Source organism: Muntiacus reevesi, chromosome 6 (assembly GCF_963930625.1).
Source record: "Muntiacus reevesi chromosome 6, mMunRee1.1, whole genome shotgun sequence".
Taxonomy (NCBI): domain Eukaryota; kingdom Metazoa; phylum Chordata; class Mammalia; order Artiodactyla; family Cervidae; genus Muntiacus; species Muntiacus reevesi.
The window spans coordinates 64,122,308-64,142,038 of NC_089254.1; the positions used below are offsets into that span (position 1 = coordinate 64,122,308).

The 19,731-nt window shown below is 41.9% G+C and overlaps 1 protein-coding gene across 2 annotated transcripts in view; it reads right to left on the minus strand.

Annotated features, from left to right (window-relative positions):
• Positions 1-19,731, minus strand: part of CREB5 (cAMP responsive element binding protein 5) — a 431,442-nt gene that overhangs the window by 320,072 nt on the left and 91,639 nt on the right. For both annotated transcript variants that reach the window (XM_065939200.1, XM_065939199.1), the window contains exon 4: positions 16,279-16,400. In XM_065939200.1, the coding sequence (XP_065795272.1) occupies positions 16,279-16,400 (122 nt within the window). The remainder of the gene's footprint in view (positions 1-16,278; positions 16,401-19,731) is intronic.

Here is a 19,731-nt window from a genome sequence, read left to right on the forward strand (position 1 = left end):
TTTCCAGGGGAGGAAGCTGAAGTTGGAGGGAGGTTCGTGGTAAAGCTTTCCTTTAAAATCCAACGGTTAAATATAAATATAACACTGACCACAGCCTATGTATCAGAAATTACTCTATCCTGCTGTCCCAATTTCTATCACACCCAAAAATAATGGTGTAGCAACCCCCATTGCCCAATTCAAAGCAATGTCCTAAGAGAACACAGCAACATTCTCTTTAGTATGCTCTCTCCTCGGGGGCAGTCATTCCCCCAAGTATTACTCTATTAAAATCTAATGTAAACTCCAAATACAGCCCCACTCAGCAAATGTTCATTTTATTCCAAGAAAACAGAGGTCATCGGGACCAGGCGTGGAAGGAAATATCCCACAGCAGGAGCATGTTACAAAACACTAGAGATGAGAAGATTGTCCCAGGTCTGGTTTAGACCGGGAGTTATGTATTTTGGTGAGCAGGGCAGTGGTGCTGGACTGTGTGACCTCAGTGACATTGATAAATGTATTATGGAGAGAAGCAGCCTTTTTTTCCCCCTGAGGTTTCAGTGTCAACTATGCTGCTGCAGCCACTGCTACAGAACACAGAAGAATTTGGGGCCGAGATTGGAGGCCTGTAGGAGAATTTTTAAAGACCAGGATAGAGTGGGTGGGTGCACTCAAGATTTTTTCATGTATTTGTGCAGATCAAGCAGAGTGTGATGCTTTGCAAAGCTTCTACAGAGCATTTTTTAAAGTAAATTAGCATATATGTTAAAACACACAGGTACCACAAGGGAATGAAGATAGAGGCAATAGAGGCGATCTGAAGTAATGGGAAGCACAGGAATTTTCCAGCCGACTGTGTGTGTGTGTGTGTGTGTGTGTGTGTGTGTGTTAGTCGTGTCCAAGTCTCTGCAACCCTGTGGACTGTAGCCCACTAGGTTCCTCTGTCCATGGGATTCTCTAGACAAGAATCCTGGAGTGGGTTGCCACTTCCTTCTCCATCCAGCAGACAGACCTATGTACAAATACTGGATCTGCAACTTTGAGCTTGGTCACTTTCAGTAAATTAAACTCTTAAGCTTTAGCTTCTTATTATGTTAAATGAAGGTAAAAACACTCATAGAATTGTTGTAATGATCAGGGAATAATGCAAACAAAACTTCTATCATTATGCTTGACAAATAATAGGGACCCATAAATAAATGGTAGTGAATTTTATGATTACTAGTTCATAATCTCAATTCCTGTTTATTTGGTGTCAGGTTTCCCCACTATGTCTAAATTTGTATAAAATGGGCTTTTCATGTATCTTTATCTCTAATCTCAGTTTTCAGAGAAATCATGAAAACTGAGTTGCAAAGAAACTCAGGAGTCATAGAACCCAACGTGGATGTACTCCTAAAGGATAAATTAATATCCTTTCCTAAAACATCTTCCTGGCATGCAAGCTCTCTCTGTGCACCCGAAATCAGCCCTAATTCATATGATCAAAAACACAAGATTCTGGGGAGGGGGGGTCATGGAGACACTCTGAAGAATGCCAAGTTAGAGTCACCAATACATGGCTTCTCTGTGGAAGGTAAAAGACATCCACTAATTTGGTAAAGGCTATCACTGTCTTAAAAATCTATTAAATACAGTGATTGGCACAGTAGAAGGGGTTATAAATAAACAAATCATGCAATTATTACTGTTTGAATTTTGGCAAGATAATAAAAAGAGCAGGGGTATAGTCAGGAAATAATAGAAAAGATCTGCAAGGCACCCCTGCAATTAGTGATAAACAGAACTTGGCTCCAAGTTGGAGCCCCAATATGTCTCTCATTAAAGAGCCCTGGGACCTGTTCCTGGGGCAGACCTCTGCTAGCTTGGGGAGAAATGAGGTAACCAAAATGTCAGTGCACACTCCGCTGTATTCAGATAATCTTTTACTACAGTATTATAACCACCTGGACTGAAATGACTACCTTATGCTGAGTGAAGACCAATGCACGGTCTTCCGAAACTCTAATTGAGATGTTTCCTGTTCTCAGCTTTTTGACTCTTTCCTTTGTAATACCATAAACATACACACACACACACACACACACACACACACACACACACACACACACACACACACACACACACACACACACACACAGAGGCATTGTGCAATGGGCCCCTTCACTCATGTTTCCTTCCCCCTTTCACCTTCTTTTATTAATGGTACCTCTTAAAGAGATAAATGCTCCCACACAAGTGATACCACTTAAACAGATAAATAGTCCACACTGGAGAGACACAGAGAGCATGAGAGAAAATCCTGTCTCATTAGACTAGAAACAGACACACTATATTAATGCAAAAAAATCAGCATATGGTTCTAATAGGCTTTCTTAAAATGATTTATCAGCTGTGATTAAGCCCTCAACCAGCATGTCTATCTTCATAAATAAAGCAGAAGTGTACCTTGCTCTCAAATGTATCTGCAGTATCTTATTACCTAGCCCTGCACAGCGCACTCCACTTACAACACGGCTCTGGGGAGCCAAGAATTTGTGTGCAATCACAAAGTGTGTGCTCTAAAGAGACTGCCAAGATTTAGGACTCTTATCTCTGAGATAGTCTTACTAAAAATCCATTACAATGAAGGTTTATCCCCTCTCTCAGTGCCATGGAGCTCGGCATGGCTGAAATATGAACAGGTAATTAGAAGGATATGCCTGATTTTACAGTGAGCCCAGTGACACAGAATCACCAAACAGCTGTTGGGAAAGGCATTTGGCACAGGGAGCAGGTTACCTCTGTTGGGGGGGTTGGGGGGAATATGGAAAATGAAGACCACTTGAAGAATCAGAATTGGTCTCTTAAGTCTTTTCTATGGAATGGAAAGACAAATGCAAATATTAGTTATCTTGGTCTAGACCTCATTCTTCGGCTGGCTAATATGTCAGATGGTCTCAGGGTCACCCGTGAAAAGGCCTTCACAAACATCACCCACCCCTGGCAGGGGATGAGGAAGTAAGGGCTAGGACTTCCAAACGAAGGAGCAGGAACTGGCTGAAAGACGTGTGAGCAGAGTAAGTCATCAACGAATGTTTGAGAACTATAGAGAATCAACCATTCCATATGCACAGGGCATGGTTCTATTGGAGTGGTATTTACTCTTTAATTAAAAGCCAGTAAGTCCGGAGGATGAATAAATCCCACAAAGAGTCCAAGTAAAGTATTTGACTGGCAAACGTCCTTTCAAGCCATTCCTAACATAGTCACAAAGCCCCCGTCAAATTCTCTCCCTTCTAACACCCACCTGTAGGCTCAGATCAGAGACATACCAGATGTCCCCTGTTCTGTAAGTGTTTCTCGGGCTTTTCTTTACACTTTCAGTTTGACCAAGATAGAAATGTGTGATTTCCGTGTTCTCTGACAGCCACAAACCACTGTTGATTCAGGCATGTTTGTTGTAGCATCATCAGATTCTGCCGAAAGGCAGTAGACATTAGGAGGTGCAATGCCTAAAATCTCACAAGAGAAAATAGTGCTTGGACACTTCAATCAATGTTATTAACAGATTTTTCTCTGTAAAATGCACCTGGGTAGCTGTAGTCTGTGAATGTTAGACTCAATTAGGAGAACGGCACTAATGAGGTCAAAGCAGCTCCTCTCTCCTGTGATCGCAGACTGCACCCCTGGCCCTGGCCAGCTGTCTGGCAATATGTGCTTCTGGTCACAAGGGGGTCCATGGGAGGGAGTGTGTGTGTGTGTGTGTGTGTGTGTGTGTGTGTGTGTGTGTGTGTGTGCGCGCGCGCGCCCACGCATGCGTGTGTGTTTGTTTCTGTGCACATCCATCACCATTAATGGAAAATCACCCCTAAGTTCACACCCAGTTGAGGAACAGATCAGGCATGCTGCCTTCAAAACCAGAGGGCAGCAGGCAGCTGTACTTGGGACATCAAAAGTCTCTTTTATCTGGTGTTGAACTGGACACACGGAGCAATTCAAGGTAGTAGTCAGAAAAGCAAGGACTTATTCACAAAGCCTGATGGCCCACTTTGCCTAACACATGTACTCGTGAATGTGTGCCTTACTACAATACAAATAAAAATGTCTAGCAGAAATCTGGAACAAGGAGCTGTCCCCCTCCTCCCACTGTGCAGGGGAGAGATGCTCTTTGAGGCTGTGATATCACTATTGCTGAACTGACTCCAAGAAAGCACACTTGGATTTCTGGCCCAGAACCCCTTTCAGGACACTTCTTTCAGGCAACAGCAGAAAAAAAGTGCAAGGTGAGACTCTATCATAGTATGTGAGTCTAACACCATCTACTTAAGAATTAGCTTTATTTTCTATGCTCCAAATCTCAATATATTTGAACTATGTATGTTTATAACTCCAAGGTAGCAAAGAAGTCCAGTTTACTGGTGAGAAAATAAAGTCACAAATGACTTTTAGAAAGTGATGGGATGGAGTCTGGATTTCTTGCTCTCATCCTAAATTTGGACAACACTCCACCTTACTTCTCCACAATCCACACCGGGGCTGCTGCCGTGAGCACAGGAGGAGCCGGGAAGCTGTTTTCAGGGGGAGCAACCGCACAGAGATAGCATGGTGCAAGTCACATTTTGGCACAGCACACCACAGGAGAGGTTGCCAGGATTTTGGACTGTCTTGTTCCCTTTCGGTCACTTGGGGACCAATCACATGGGGCTGGAAGAGTGGGGTTCATAGGCACTCTGGATCGGAGAGCACTGCAGATCCCAGGCTTGCCCTGGAAAGTACAGAAATGCCTGAAGCAACTGTGCCAATGAATCCAGCAATTGCTCACGTTCGTAAATCCTCTGGGAAAGTTTCTAAGCTCTGTGCATAACAAGAAATTCCAAGAGAAGTCAGGAAGGGGATGACTTCTTTGAGAGCAGCTGTGATTCAAAATGCCGGGCACTGTATCATCTGTAGTCAATCACCTGGACAGGCACACAAAAAACATGACTGCTTTTCTTCTTTGGGGACTGGACTGTCTGCAGAGCCCAAATAAGTCCCCACCCAAACATAAAGCCACAGGGAACAGAGGCACCTGGCACCAGCTCTGGCAGGAGCGGTCAGCACTGTGATCAGCTTTCAAAGTTTTCATGTAACAGATGGTGTGCTCTGCCCGTGACTCAGATCCCAGGGATGCTTGGGCTGCAGCCACATGGAACCCAAATGCAGGGTTCACCCCAATTCACGAAGAAGACTGGGGAAGCACCCACCAAACCAGACGATGAAGGGAAAGCTTGCAGGTGGGAAGATCCATCCTTCTAGCACCAAAGCTGTCCAATAAAACAACTCACATTCGCCTTCAGGTCAAAAGACAAAACTATGTACACAAGAGTCTGATTCTGCCAATGCTAGTGAGTTTTATTAGAAAATGTGTCCTTAGAAAAGACACTGAATATAAAGACCTTTCAGCATTTCATTTCACTCTAGAGACAAATGAGAAACTGGCCCCATCAGATAGAAGAGCCCCAAGTTCACCTGGGCTAAAAATAGACTTTCATCTCCCAGAAAGCAGAGAACAAAGGGAAGCTCAGCGGTGTTCTGGGGAAGACTGAAGTCGATATCCCTGGGATGCAAGGATCATCCTAGTCCTAGAGCGAAGCACCAGCAGGTGACACTGTGCCTGGCTACCCAGGGAATGTCCTGACCCAGCTCCAATCCAAATAGCTTATGAGCCCCTCTGGGTCAGCAGGACAACCAGCTCCTCAAAGTGTAGGAAGGTGTTTCCAGGGGAGAAAATACACCATTTCACAAACTCCTCTAGGTTTTCGGGTTTCGGTGGTAGTTGGTTTAAACAAGGAAAATGTCCCTCCAGGGTTCTGGCGCTAAAATCAGTCAATACCCCAGGTCTGAGTTGACAGTCAATGTGCTGGGAATATGGACAGGAAGAATGTATGGAATCTCAGTTCCTGGCCTCAGCCTTATCAATATGGAAATAACTTAACAGCACACAAATGCTAAACGGGGTTCCCAGAGTAAATCACTCCCATACCTGCTCCTAACCACACTTAATGTTCACCTGGATTTATGAGATGATGGAAGCAGAGACTCTCACAACTATTACATTCTTTTCCTTTTCTCTTTCACAGGGTCAATTTTTTTCTCATGTCTTTGTGAGGGGCCCAGGTAAGTGATTCTTAGCTGCAGACACTCAATGCCAACTAACATGTGGTCCAATTTTCTAAATGTGAGTGTTGTTTTTTTTGCCTAGAACGGAAGCTTCATCTTTTAGTCATTTTGTTTTAATCCAGCCCAGAAAACAGGTCTGTTTCCCTGCTTGCTTTCAGAAGCATGAATGCAGGGCCTCGTGGAGGACAAGACTCACTCCCTCAGTAGATGCAAAGCCTCCTGCCCCAGGAACACACCCGCCAACCCGTCTGGTGGGTTTCGAGTTTGGAATTACTCAGTTACAAATAGATTCCTTCAGAGGAGAGTGTCCATTCGTCATTGTGATTCCATTTGGGTTAGTACTTTGAAATCCCAGTCTGGCTTTACTACCTTCTAGACAGGTAAGTAGTGACTATAACCAGCTGAGATCCCAACCAAACCTCAGATGGGAAAACTACCCCATGAGAAAGTCTCCAGCTGGGAAAAGCTGTCCTTTTCTCGACTCTTAAAGCTGAGATTCATAATTATTTTAGTGAGTAGCCTCCCAGACAAATAATTCAATCGGGCTAATTTTCAGCTGCAGTCAGGCATCCTGATGGGAAGGCAGGCCAAACAAGCCATCTGCACAGCCCGAGTCTGGGTTGCCTGGGGAGCTCCAGGGCTCCATTGTGTTTGGGGCCATTTTCAGCTTCTTTTCTTAGTCATTTTTAAGTGCCTCTTCCTATCCCACCCCATCGCTGCTTCTGTGTGTGTGTGTGTGTGTGCGCGCGCACGTGTGTTTGATCGCTCAGTTATGTCCAACTCTTTGAGGCCCCATGGACTGTAGCCCACCAGTCTCCTCAGCCCATGGGATTCTCCAAGCAAGGATACTGGAGCAGGTTGCCATTTCTTACTCCAGGGGATCTTCCCGACCCAGCGACGAAACGCACGTCCCCTGCTTCTCCTGCACTGGCAGGGAGATTCTTTACCACTACTGCCACCTGAGAAGCCCATCTCTGCTTAGGAACTTTTAGATGCATTCCATGCATAGAGGCTCGTAGAATCAAAACTGTGTTTAACAGGTCCCAATGCACTCCCTTTTACACTGATGACATCCTACACCAACCCGTCTACCTGTTAACAAAGACAATACCTGGAGGAACTTTCAACTTAACCACAAGTAAGAGGCAAACACTTTCAACAGCAATTTTTTTTAACAGATAAAGATTTCAGTTTGTTTTCACTTGTTAAAAAATATATCTACTTTTGTGATAATACTTGAATCTAGGTATCTCTTTAAAGTTGGATTAAAAGTCAAAACATCTTAGAATGCTCAGGGATAACTCAGTAGGAAGTGATGATGGGCTAGACTTGAGGTGATAGAAATGGAAAATAAAGAGAAGACATGAGGACTCTGGCCTAAGGAAGTTGAAGGGACCCAGTGAGGGGGGCAAAGGACAGAGGGGAGATAAAGCTGCCCCTACGGTGGATGAGGGCTTCCCAGGTGGCACTAGTGGTAAAGAATCCGCCTGCCAATGCAGGGGTCCTAAGAGACACAGGTTTGATCCCTGGGTCAGAAAGATTCCCTGGAGGAGGGCATGGGAACCCGCTCCAGTAGTCTTGCCTGGAGAATCCCTTGGACAGAGGAGCCTGGCAGGCTGTAGTCCATAGGGTTGCAGTCAGACACAACTGAAGTGACTTAGCATGCACGCACAAGGTGGATGAACTGTGCCTCTGACAGACCCAGACAGAGGGTGGGGCCCATTGTGGCAGTGAGTTTGTACAGGAAGGCTTTGAGCACAGTTCTGGGCATGATGAGTTATAAACACCAGGGGCATATTCAAATGAAAATGCTAGTAACAGTTGGAGAGTAGAGATGGTGAGGACTAGATGCACAGATAAAGGAACTGTTGGGTAGAGTTGATGGTTGGGTTATGAGACCGCATGAGTTTTCTGAAGAGAAGGTGTAAACAAAAACCACCTGGAAGTGGATACAGCAAAACTCAAGGAAGCAGAGAGAGGACAGAGAAGGTAGGAGAAAAGCCAGAATACATCATCCCTACCGCTGCCCCCCCTGAATGAGCACCTATCAACTCTTCTTGTCTCTAAGTAGTTTATTCTTCTGTATTTAACATGGGGAACATAACACTGCCATAACCACCTATAATTATTCCCTGTTAACAAAAGGGACCAAAATCAAACTTATCATTAACAACATGTTCAAAATGTCAGATGTGTCAGATATGCTTCAAAGATATAGAAATACTTTGATTATTCCCATACCTAGTCACAACTGAACAGGAAATCCTGGTGTGAGGAAATACTGCTGTATTCCTCAACATTTCCAACACAAATAGAGGTTCCCAAAATCAATGCCAAGTTTCCACTAGCAATCTTCATGCCGTATCTTATAATTCAATCTTCCAAATCTCTTCAACTCCTCACCTTCAAATAGCAACATCAGCACCTCTTAGGAGAATACCCTTTTGTGCATAGAATGAATACAAACCTTTCTAATCAAACTTAAGCCTCTGAAAACCTCATTGATTCTCAGAAAGACTCAGGCAGATACCTCAATCTTGCCAGAACAAATGTCATGTGATAGCAAATATAAATAAGACCCATGACAAAAAAGAAAATGAACTCAAGGACAATAAAACCTGCCATTCACAGGCTAAGAGACATTTATTTGCCGTTATAACTACCACCATTCCCTAATAATTTGGCTCCTAACACTGGCTAAAGGTGGGACCATGAATAGCCAGATGATTTTGCATTAGAAAGTAAACCCTCAGCCTCAAGAGATGTTTTGTCTATAATGTGAAGGTTATGTTGTGAAGACTCATCCATTAAGGTCCAAGTTAGACAAATACACAAACTATCTAATGGAGGAGATGAGCAAACCCCCAGTACTCATCTGGGTCAGTTCTCCTCCAAGCCATGGGCCTTCATCATCATTCATGTAAAAGGGACTTGATTTTATGAGGTCACTCTTTGTAAGGCAAGACGATGGATTTTGCAACTCTGAGGATACCATGACTTTCCACCAAAAAAAAAAACCAAACAAAACAAAAAAAAAACCTCACAAAAACAACTCTATGAGTTATTTTTCATTTCCACTCCATTTTAAATTGAGGCTGAGCCTGAGATCACCTCATGATTCATTGACATATGTGGAAGTGGACACCAACTCCTAATAATCTCTGTTGAGATCGTGCTCATTAATCCTAAATCCCAGGGAACCAAAACTCATGAAATAGCTTCCAGTTCATCCACTGGTTTAGTCATTCCCCTGAGTGGGATGCAAAGACCAAGCCAACTTCTCTTCCAGCATCAAATTCCATCTAAGCTGAGGGCAAAATTTAAATCTATAAGGAGAAAGTGGAAAGTGCTTACATGACTAGTGTGCTGAAATGGAGGGGGAGGACAAGAGAATGTTTAAGATATAAGGGTTAGATTTCCCAGTTATTGGGGTGGGGGGAAGAAATAGGCCATCATCTCTCATAATGTTCCCAATGGGTGTTTCCTTTCAGTTATGCTGATTTTTTTTTTTTTTTAAGGCACGAAAAGATGCCTTAAAAACAATCTCATCTACTAGAATTTAGAGAACGTGGTGGCATTTTCAAAACTAGGATAAAACCAAGTTTAAATTTCAGAATTTCTTTTTCTCCAGACTATAAGGAAGAGGCTGGGGAGAAAAGGCGGGGAGGGAGCTGTATTGCACAAATATAGAAGCAACATGTTAACAAAACTGGAAATATACAGCTGTTGCAAGTTTGCTCAATTTGCTATCTTTTGTTTTTCACCTAGTGCCACCCACACATTGCCACTCACACCTTCCTCAGAGAGCAAGGTTGCCCACTAGCAACTGATACAGCAAGACTGTTAAGAAGGCGAAGCACCTCCCTCTCTGCGCCCTCTCTCCCCAAGTAACTGGTGGTGTCGGGTAACATGATTTCCAGGTACAGAATTTAATCAGATTGAGCAGCTGACTTTTCTGAGCTGAGGCTGACCTGGCCATGCCCTGTTCCATGACTCCTGTGGAGCTGGGATCCAAGATCTTAAGATTGTAGCTTGTCCCTTGTTCCCATGTGTTAAACAGTCAACACCCTCTGGGAATAGACTGCACTTTTCATCATTTGGGTAGGAATTCTAGAGCATGGAAATGTCCCAATTTGCTATTGCTGCATCAGCATAATGAGTCAGATTTAGGTCCTAGGGGAGAATAACAACACTTAGCACTTATATACCGTGCTTTTCATCTTCAGGGTCCTTCACTATGTTAGGCTGTAATGTTATATTTCTCTCAGCAAGATAAAGGAGCTCATGTCTAGTACTTTCAACTCTTCTTCCTTTCTTACACACACACACACACACACACACACACACACTCACACACAACTGTTATCACATGATGAAGCTATCTCTCTCCTCCTAGATAGGCACTGTTGGATCTCTTTTGTAAAAAAGAAATCAAATGTGAAAGGTCAATTCATCCTTTTAAAAAATCTTTTGTTTTGTTTTTTCCACTAATGTGGAACATGAGATCAGCATGCAGATTGTCAGTTACTGGTGTCTATTCAGTGTTACTTCCTGGGTTCCCATACTTGACTCTTCGTGTCTCGTACTTCTGTGTCATCTCTGACCACTGAGGAGAGTTGAAGACTCTGTCTTGGAGGATTCTGGAAGACTCTGCCAAGTTCCATACTCAGACCTCTTCTCTACCTCATCCCCATTCACTCCTAGCCCAGGTCATTCCATTGAGTCTCATGCATTTAAACACCACCTCCCAGGTGGCTCAGTGGTAAAGAATCTGCCTGCCAGTGCAGGAGACATGAGTTTGATCCCTGAGTCGGGAAGATTCCCTGGGTCAGGAAGATCCCTTGGAGAAGGAAAAGGCAACCCATCCCAGTATTCTTCTGGGAAATCCCATGGATAGAGGAGCCTGGCAAGCTACAGTCCATGGGGTTGCAAAGTAGCTAGACATGAATTAGTGACTAAACAACAACAACATGCCAATGACCCAACCATGTACATCTTTAGACAGGTCCTGTATTCCATATCTATATATTCATCTGCCAGGTAGATATTTCCACTTACCAAGTCTGCAAACAATCTCCTCAATTTGCCCTTCAAACTTGTTTCTCCCACAGGAAACTCCATCCTTTCAGTTGCTGAGGTCAAAAACCTGGTTTTATCCTGAATTCCATCTGTTACTTCCCAGACCTAATCCATCACCAGTTCCTATTGGCTCTATCTTCAAATTAATACAGAATCTAACCACCCCTTCCATCTGCACCTTGGACCAATCTGCCACTATCTTTAACCTAGATTCTTTGAATACCCTCCTAACTGGTCTCACTTTGCTATTTCCTTCCAACAGTTTACTTTCAACTTGGCAGCCATAGTAAGTCCCCTATATACAAACCTTCAGGATGTGAAATTTCAAAGATTCGAACATGTATTTGCATGTCCAATCATGGAGGTTAGTTCACATGTCTGGGGTAATACTGTCACGCGTGTGCATCCTCTATAGGTGGCTGTGTTTCTGTACTTTACTGTAGAGTACTATATAGACTTCAGTACTGCAGTATCTTTATTTCAAGCCCAGGATGTCCACAAACATGTATAAAAGCAGTGGTGATATAGCTGTCATTGCTAAGAAGTACCAGCTGTTGTACTCTACTACTGAACTTTTCAAAGTACTGTACCAGAAGATTTAAAATATTTTCTTTATTTGGGGGGTTTGTTTTTTGTGTATTATTGTGTGAAACCTATGATAGTACAGTACTATATAAGTGATTGTGTTAGATGCGTATCTAGGCTAACTTTATTGGACTTAGAAACAAATGGGACTTAACGTTCTCTGGGAATGGAACTCATTCGTATATAGGAGATCAGCTGTTGGTTAGTCAAATGCTATGATACCTCTCCTTACAGTTGTCTCATGGTTCTCCATCTCACTCAGACTGCAGCCTACTCGGCCTTCTTGGATATGACCCTGCATGCCCACTCTGCCCATCACTGCACACCCTGCTCTTTGCTGTCCCTCCAGCAAAGAGCACCCTCCAGCCTCAGGGCATTGCATTTACTGCTCTCTCTACTCTCCCCAGTACACACCTGCTTCAGACTTCTTCCTCCTTCAGGTCACAGCTGCATGTCCGCTCACCAGTGATGCCCCCTAGATCACTCCTAGCACTCCCTGTGCCCCTTCCCTGCAATATTTTTCTCTACAGCACTTATCACCTTCGGACATGTTATATATTCTATTGTTTTTACTTGTTTACTGTTTGTCTTGCCCATGAGAAGTAAGCGACCTGAAGTCAGGGATTTTTGTTTTCTGTTTTAAAATCAGCTTTAGTCCATAGTATATTCACCAGTGCCTTGGACAGTGCCTGGCACGTGATGGGCTCTCAAAAATATTTATTGCATGAATAAATGATGAACAAAAGTTTCTCATCTGTTTCAGGACATGCACTAGCCTGACTAGGCAAGTTGAGATCCTGATACTGCTAGTGAGGAATGCTTTTTCAAGAGAAAAAAATATATCTCTAATTAAAGAGTTTTGAAGCTATGGGTTTATGCTAAGGTGGAAGGTTGAGGCAATTATGGAACGCATCATCTGCTATATCATACATGCTGTGGATACAGACACTGGGGCTTTTTCCATTGGTCATTACCTATTCATTACCAGGCCTCTAGCCTGTCCTCACTCTATACACATATTGGGATGCTTTTGGAAATGGTATCAGGATTAAAGATAGTCTGTTGAACAGAATTTTCCCCAACACACAGCCACATGGGCTAAACAACAATCAATTCCCTATTTGCTCTTTGATAGAATTTTCTAGACCAAACTTCAGTGAGAATTTTAAAGGTGGAGGAAAGGACCAGCTCAGTCTTTCTAACATTTCTGTATAAAGTATTTAGCAAGTTCAAGCAAAAATCTTTTTAAACCAAATTTTTCATATAAACAAATCCATCTCCCACTTTACAAAATAAAACTTGCTGAGGGAACTAATCGGCTTCCCAAGTGGCGCTAGCGGTAAAAAAACCCACCTGCCAATGCAGGAGACATAAGAGACATGGGTTTGAGCCCTGGGTTGGGAGGATCCCCTGGAAGAGGGCATGGCAACCCACTCCATTCTTACCTGGGGAATCCCAAGGACAGAGGAGCCTGGCAGACTATGGTCCATAGGATCACAAAGACTCAGACACGACTGAAGTGATTTAGCATGAGGAAATGCAAATCTTCTATTAACAGTCTCAGAGGAAAATAAATTAGAAAAGAGTTGGAGTATAGAGTTAAAAAGGAATTGTTATCTGAATGTGCAGCAAAAGGGATGAAGGAGGAGATAGAACTTAATGATGACAAGGTATGCCCTGAATTAAGAACTTGTATTCCAGGACTTCCCTGGGGGTTCAGTGTTTAAGACTCCATGCTTCCAATACTGGGAGCACAGGTTCACCCCATGGTCAGGGGACTAAGATCCCACATGCCTCCCAACCGAAAGATTTTTTTTAAAAAAGAACTCGTATTCCTACTATTCAAGCAGGGAACAAATAAATGAAGTAGGAGCTGGTGGTGACAGTGTGCCAAGGATGTTGGGAGCTAGAGAAATGTGGTTGAAGGGATGAGTAGAAATAGGTTGGCAGATGAGAGAGCATCTCCTACTCCTCATTTCCCCATCATGTGGCTTCCAAGGAAATCACCAACACACCAGCATACACAAGAAGTCACAACACAGCTCATTTGGCCGTTGGATGAGTCACCCTGTCTTAAGCCTCAACAAAGTGCCTACTTGTGTAGTCATGGCCACTGAGGCTGGATTTGGCCCACTGGTTTGAACAAGGCAGTGGAAGAGGAAACTTCAACAGTGTGAATACTGTCCAACTTCCAGTGCGTGCAAGTGAAGTTGGGGTGTGAGACACTGGTCTCCTGAGGGGGCCACCCCAAAACCATGGGGGAAGCTGGCTGCAGGATCCCCCACCCACATACCCTTCTCAAAGTCATCACATGACTAATGTTGCTAAGAGCAACATTTGAAAGAGAAGAAAAACATATTTCTTCAATGGCAATAGTCCTCCTCAACTTTGCTTGCCTGAATATTTTAACACTTTTTTTGTACTCAACCCACAGAGAATCAAAAGCAACTCACACACACACAGAGAAAATGTAGATCATGAAAATGTCATTCTACATTAAAAATTGGGACCAGAGGAAATATAAACTGGAACTGAAAGTCTAGTCTGTGGGGAAGTAAAATGCTCATTACTGTGTTCTAAAAAGTTCTCAAAGTTAAATAGTCAGTTTGGCTTCGTGTTAATCAAGCAGTCAAAGCAAAAAGAGAAACAGAACTGGTTACAGAATTCTCATGTCCACAAGGAGAAAATATTTCAGTTCCTCAGGGGAAGCAAACCATTTCCTGGAATTCAGATCTGTAAGAATTTCCTCCCCTGGGGCTTCATATAGGAGATGGTGAGTACTATGCAAAGATCTAAAACCACAACCCAATCATGGGCTTCTACAGCTGCTGTTCTTGGTAAATATCTTCAGGAAAATCAAGGGCATACACCTTGACTAAAACCCTCCTGTCAGAAATGAAGACAATATGGACCAAGTATACACCTTACTTATAGTTCGGAAGAAGCCAATCTTAACTATCTCAAGGAATGAATGAACTTAATCTCCCAGTTGTGTACATATGTCATGTCCATCAGGAGAGCTAAATTTATTACTCAACCAGAGTAAATTTACTAGACTTTTTGGTTCCTCTTTTCCTTGCTATTTTTATGGTTTTTAAAAATCTATTTCTATTGCAATGAAATATAGAATGCATGCCTTCTATTTTTATTTAGTTAAAAATTTTAAGTACTCAGAACAGCATCTGGCAAATAAGTGCTAAATAAGTGTTTGTTTTAAAAAAACAAAAAAAAAAAGGCCCTTCACTGGGTTGGGGCTGGGGAGGTAGGAGATGGTCGAGTATGAATAACTAATCATAAATAAAATGAGTTGCTTGAGATTTTATATCCCTCTCATAACCTATTGTCAGGACTTTTCCTAAAGCAGTACAGACTGAATACAGACCCTCGGCTATTGTGATGAGAGAAAGTGACATGAAAAATCTGGTGGAGAGGGATTATTATAATTTCACATAGAGGGAGATTCAAAGGTTTTAAAACACTTAGAGAAATATCAGAGCCTTTTAAAATTTCTTCTCCGGATGGAACAGCTGGAAATTCAGAATCCATTACAGTGTAGCTGGTACCTCCTTTCAACCAGCTTTCACAGTTTAAGTCTCTGGTCATGGGATATGTCTAATTTGTTGTTTAGTACATTGTGGGCACTCAATAATGGTCTATAAAAACAAACTAAAAAATACTGAAAAGCTTCATTATCTTATTTACTTGTGCCTCCATTTCTTTTCCTTAATCTGATACAGTGATTTTTAAATACAGGCACAACATTACAATAAAAAAAAAAAAAAAACACAGTATATTCTGGAGGGATTCATAAAGTAAATTTTCTACATTTGTAAGAACAAATAATGCACACTTACAGTGAACCTATTTCACTTATTGTTGTTATTTCAACAACAACAAATACACGATAACATGACCAAGAAGGAACCATGAAATGTGGTAGAGAGACACCAGGAAGATGACAGAAATCAGACAGTTATAGCCTGGGTCAAGATCAGATGAAATCCTCTCTCCTACTGCTATGATCCTTCACTTGTCATCTTACACTCTGGTCCTTGTCTTCTGCACTTACCACCCATGGAAATCTTGCTATTATTCAGCAAAGTAAAACGACTAGTTTTGAATGGAAAATTCCATGAGTTGATCTGACTCAAGTCAAGAATAATTACGATCCGTGCTGGTGTATGGCGGAGACCACCACAACACTGTAAAGCAATTATCCTCCAATTAAAAAAAAGAAAAGAATCAGGATAATTTTTTGGCTTGAATTCCATATTTCATATAATCTGCTTTTCCCATGATTTTTCTACCACAACCAGAGATTCATCCATTAAAACACACACACACACACACACACAAAGCACTTGCAAATGGATAAAATGCTGTTTTAGAGCCACATCAGCCCAACACACAATGCCGCCTAGTTTCAACACAGACGTGTCTAGCAGGTGCTAGAGGAGACACTTGTCCAGGCATCTATCCAGGTGAACCTACCCGCTTGCTGCTCTCTTCCTCCTGAGCCTTCCTGAACTCATGCTCTAGGGAGCAGTCCAACTCATTGAAGAGCCCCACCTCCTCGCAGTTCTTCAGGAATCTCGTTGGGGTTGGAGTTTGATCTGAAAACAAAGACCAAGTGATTAGACAGGGGATCTTTTCCTCAAAAGTCAATGGCAAACACAACCTAAATTCACTAATCCCCTCCACTAGCCTTAATGATGATGCCGAGTGGCCATCCGTAACTTTCCAGCCCTTTACATAAAATTAGAATATGGAATAAAATAAAACCATAAAGCTCAGAGAAAGAAAATGATGTGTAGAAGAAGCCTGCAGCACATGAGGGATTCCTTCTGGAAAACTTCAGGTGAGGAGATGCCACTGTTGACTTTCTGGGGTTCATATCATTTGAATACATGCTGCAATGTGTAGAATTTTTTAATTGGAAAAAACAATTTTGCTAAAATAAGGCAAAAAAATATCTAGAGTCAAGGTTAAGCCTGACTTTAGAAAGCTGGGAGGATAAAATATTTAATAAATGTTTATATTAAATGAAAGGAGAGAAGTACACATTTGATTCCTTTTTCTTAATGGAGAATAAAGATTTAGCAATTCTCTCTCTCACTTTGAGAGTCACAGAAGGATGATGAATGGTTCCAAGACAAACACATTCAGCTTCCATCCCTCAAAAATATAATTATTAATTTTATTTTCCTCTGCTATAGCCAAAAGAATGTTCAGAGAAGACATTTTAAAAGGAACAGAATTTCTTTCATATTCTTGATGGTCTGGAGAGTTTACTACTTCAAAAACTGGAGGATCTGAAGCCACTATTTGTGTCTTAATATTATGTACACATTCTCTAAACTCTAGATCTCACAAGATCCTACTGGTAAGCAGGGTAGAATCACACTTTTGTAATTATTAAAGATAGTTATATTCCTAGTAAAAGTATACTTGCATGAACAAGAATAAAATTGTGTTAACTGCACTTCTCTCAGTAACAGAAGATTAAAAAAACCAGAGAAGACCACTTCCCAGTGGGAAGTCTGGCCATGTCAATTGTTTTGCAAGTGAAGAAAAGTGAAGCTCTGAGTGATTAAGGGTGTTATTCAAGATCTTCCGGGTAGATGCAGCAACCCTGGCATTATAACCAAGGGCTTGGTGCTATTTCCATTATGTACATGCATTATTCCCATCTGAATCTATGGCAGACACTGCTAAATGGATTACAACACTTGTCCGACGATCTACATTCAGCCTCAAATCTCTTTCTGGACAGTCCTAAGTCATCAACACCAGTCAACTGCAGAAGGTCCCCAGGTTGCAATGAAATTGCAGTTTCGGCATTCTCTTTATATATTCCTATATGACCAGAAACTAGAATCCTATTTCATTTTCTAAATCATAACGAGAGTAGTTAATTTTAGTAAATTATCCACTGAAAGTCAAAGAATAACCTTAATATCTATGAAGCTGAAAAAGACTTGATATTTCCATTTAATGAGCCTTTCCAAGGCAATGTCTCCTGATACACTATGGGCATGGGGCTTTCCTACCTGTTAGGGACCCAAATGGTTGACTTGGATTCAAATGCAACAAAATATCTACCTGCATTTTTCCCCATTCTTAGTCTAACCTCCAAGATATTGAGCTCCCTTTGCAGTACATGGAGAGCCTACCATAGATGATTATAAACTGGACAGCACAGATAAAAGATATGCGAAGGATTGGGTTTTGCTAAAAATGGTTTTTATTAAATGCACATTCATTTTAAGCTATACATATATTCCTACATGGGCTTCCCTAGTGGTGCTAGCATCAAAGAATCTTCCTGCCAGTGCAGGAGACGTAAGAGATGCAGGTTTGATTCCTGGGTTGCGAAGATCCCCTGGAGGAGGGCATAGCAATCCACTCCAATATTGTTGTCTGGAGAATCCCAAGGACAGAGGAGCCTGGCAGGTTACAGTCCATAGGGTCACAAAGAGCAACTTAGCAACAACTGAAGCAACTTAGCACGCATGCATACATATACCTGCATATGCATACATACCTATAACAGTGTTATACCACACAGTGGTATATATATAATATATACCACACAGCATTATGTGTTTATAATAAAATTGGTATTTATGCAGCATTTTGCAGTTTACAAACATTTTCACCCACATTGTCTAGAATCCAGATCTCACAAGATCCTATGAGGTAAGCAGGGTACATATTATTTTAAAACAGGAGAAATAAGTACTCTGCACAAGGTCACATGATTTATAACCATCTTATCACTATTAAGTCCTCTCTTACCTATGACCATAATTCTTTCTCAATCTAAATCCCATGCTTTGCCCAGACTCTCTTCATAGGTCCAAAGGTCTTGGGGACACGAGTAAAAGACAACATTGACAACTCAGAAATCTAGATTTGATAATCGTATGATTTAGGGAAAATTCTCTGGACATGTTCATCATCTTTCAAACAAGGTTTGAATCATAAAATCACCACCATAACTGGGTTCCCTTCGAAAGTCACTGTAGTAGGTCAAAGATACGTATGACCATGTAAAGAACAGTAGGACAGGAACATCAGTAACAACTGGTTAAATACGAGAAATTGGGTCAGAGTAAGGGCTAGACAGAGTTTTATAAACAGAGGGTGTAAGTGGACAAGAACTGAGAGTGGAAATAAAAGTGTGTGTGTGTGTGTGTGTGTGTGTGTGTGTGTGTGTGTGTGTTCATGTGTATGGCTATACCTTCATCAAGTGCTTATTCCATTCCAAACTGTAAATAATCTGCCTACCATACAGGAGACCCAGTTTCGATCCCTGGGTCAGGAAGATCCCATGGAGAAGGGAATTGCAATACACTCCAGTATTCTTGCCTAGAGAATTCCACGGACAGAGGAGCCTGTGGGTTACAGTCCATGGGGTCGCAAAGAGTCGGAAAAGACTGAGTAACTAATCCTTTCACACTTTTCCATGCCAAACATACTGCTAAGTATTTTGTTGCATCATCTCATTAATTTTCACACCAACCACATTAGGTAAAAATTACTTCCTCCATTTTACTTACAAGGAAACTGAAACTCACCTTGGACCCCATTTAGAAATGGAGTCATATAATTGTACTGGTAATGAACAATGCTAACAATCCTTGGTTCTTCTGAAATATCTTGGAATCATTTATATCCTTTACACAATAGAACTACACTACCACACTAAAAGCCTACAGACTTTTCACTATCCAGCAAGAACATTTTTGTGACTAAAAAAACCTGAGAAAGTATCACAGAACTGAAATATTAGACCACTTGTCATCAATAGGAATTTAGTTTGCCAGGTTTTATTTTTCCTTTTATTTCTCTAAGCTCCTATGTTGGAGAGTTACAAGTTGAGGGCCATGATTCTGGGTAGAGAGAATAGTAATCCTAGAAGCGCTATAAGACTCCTGAACT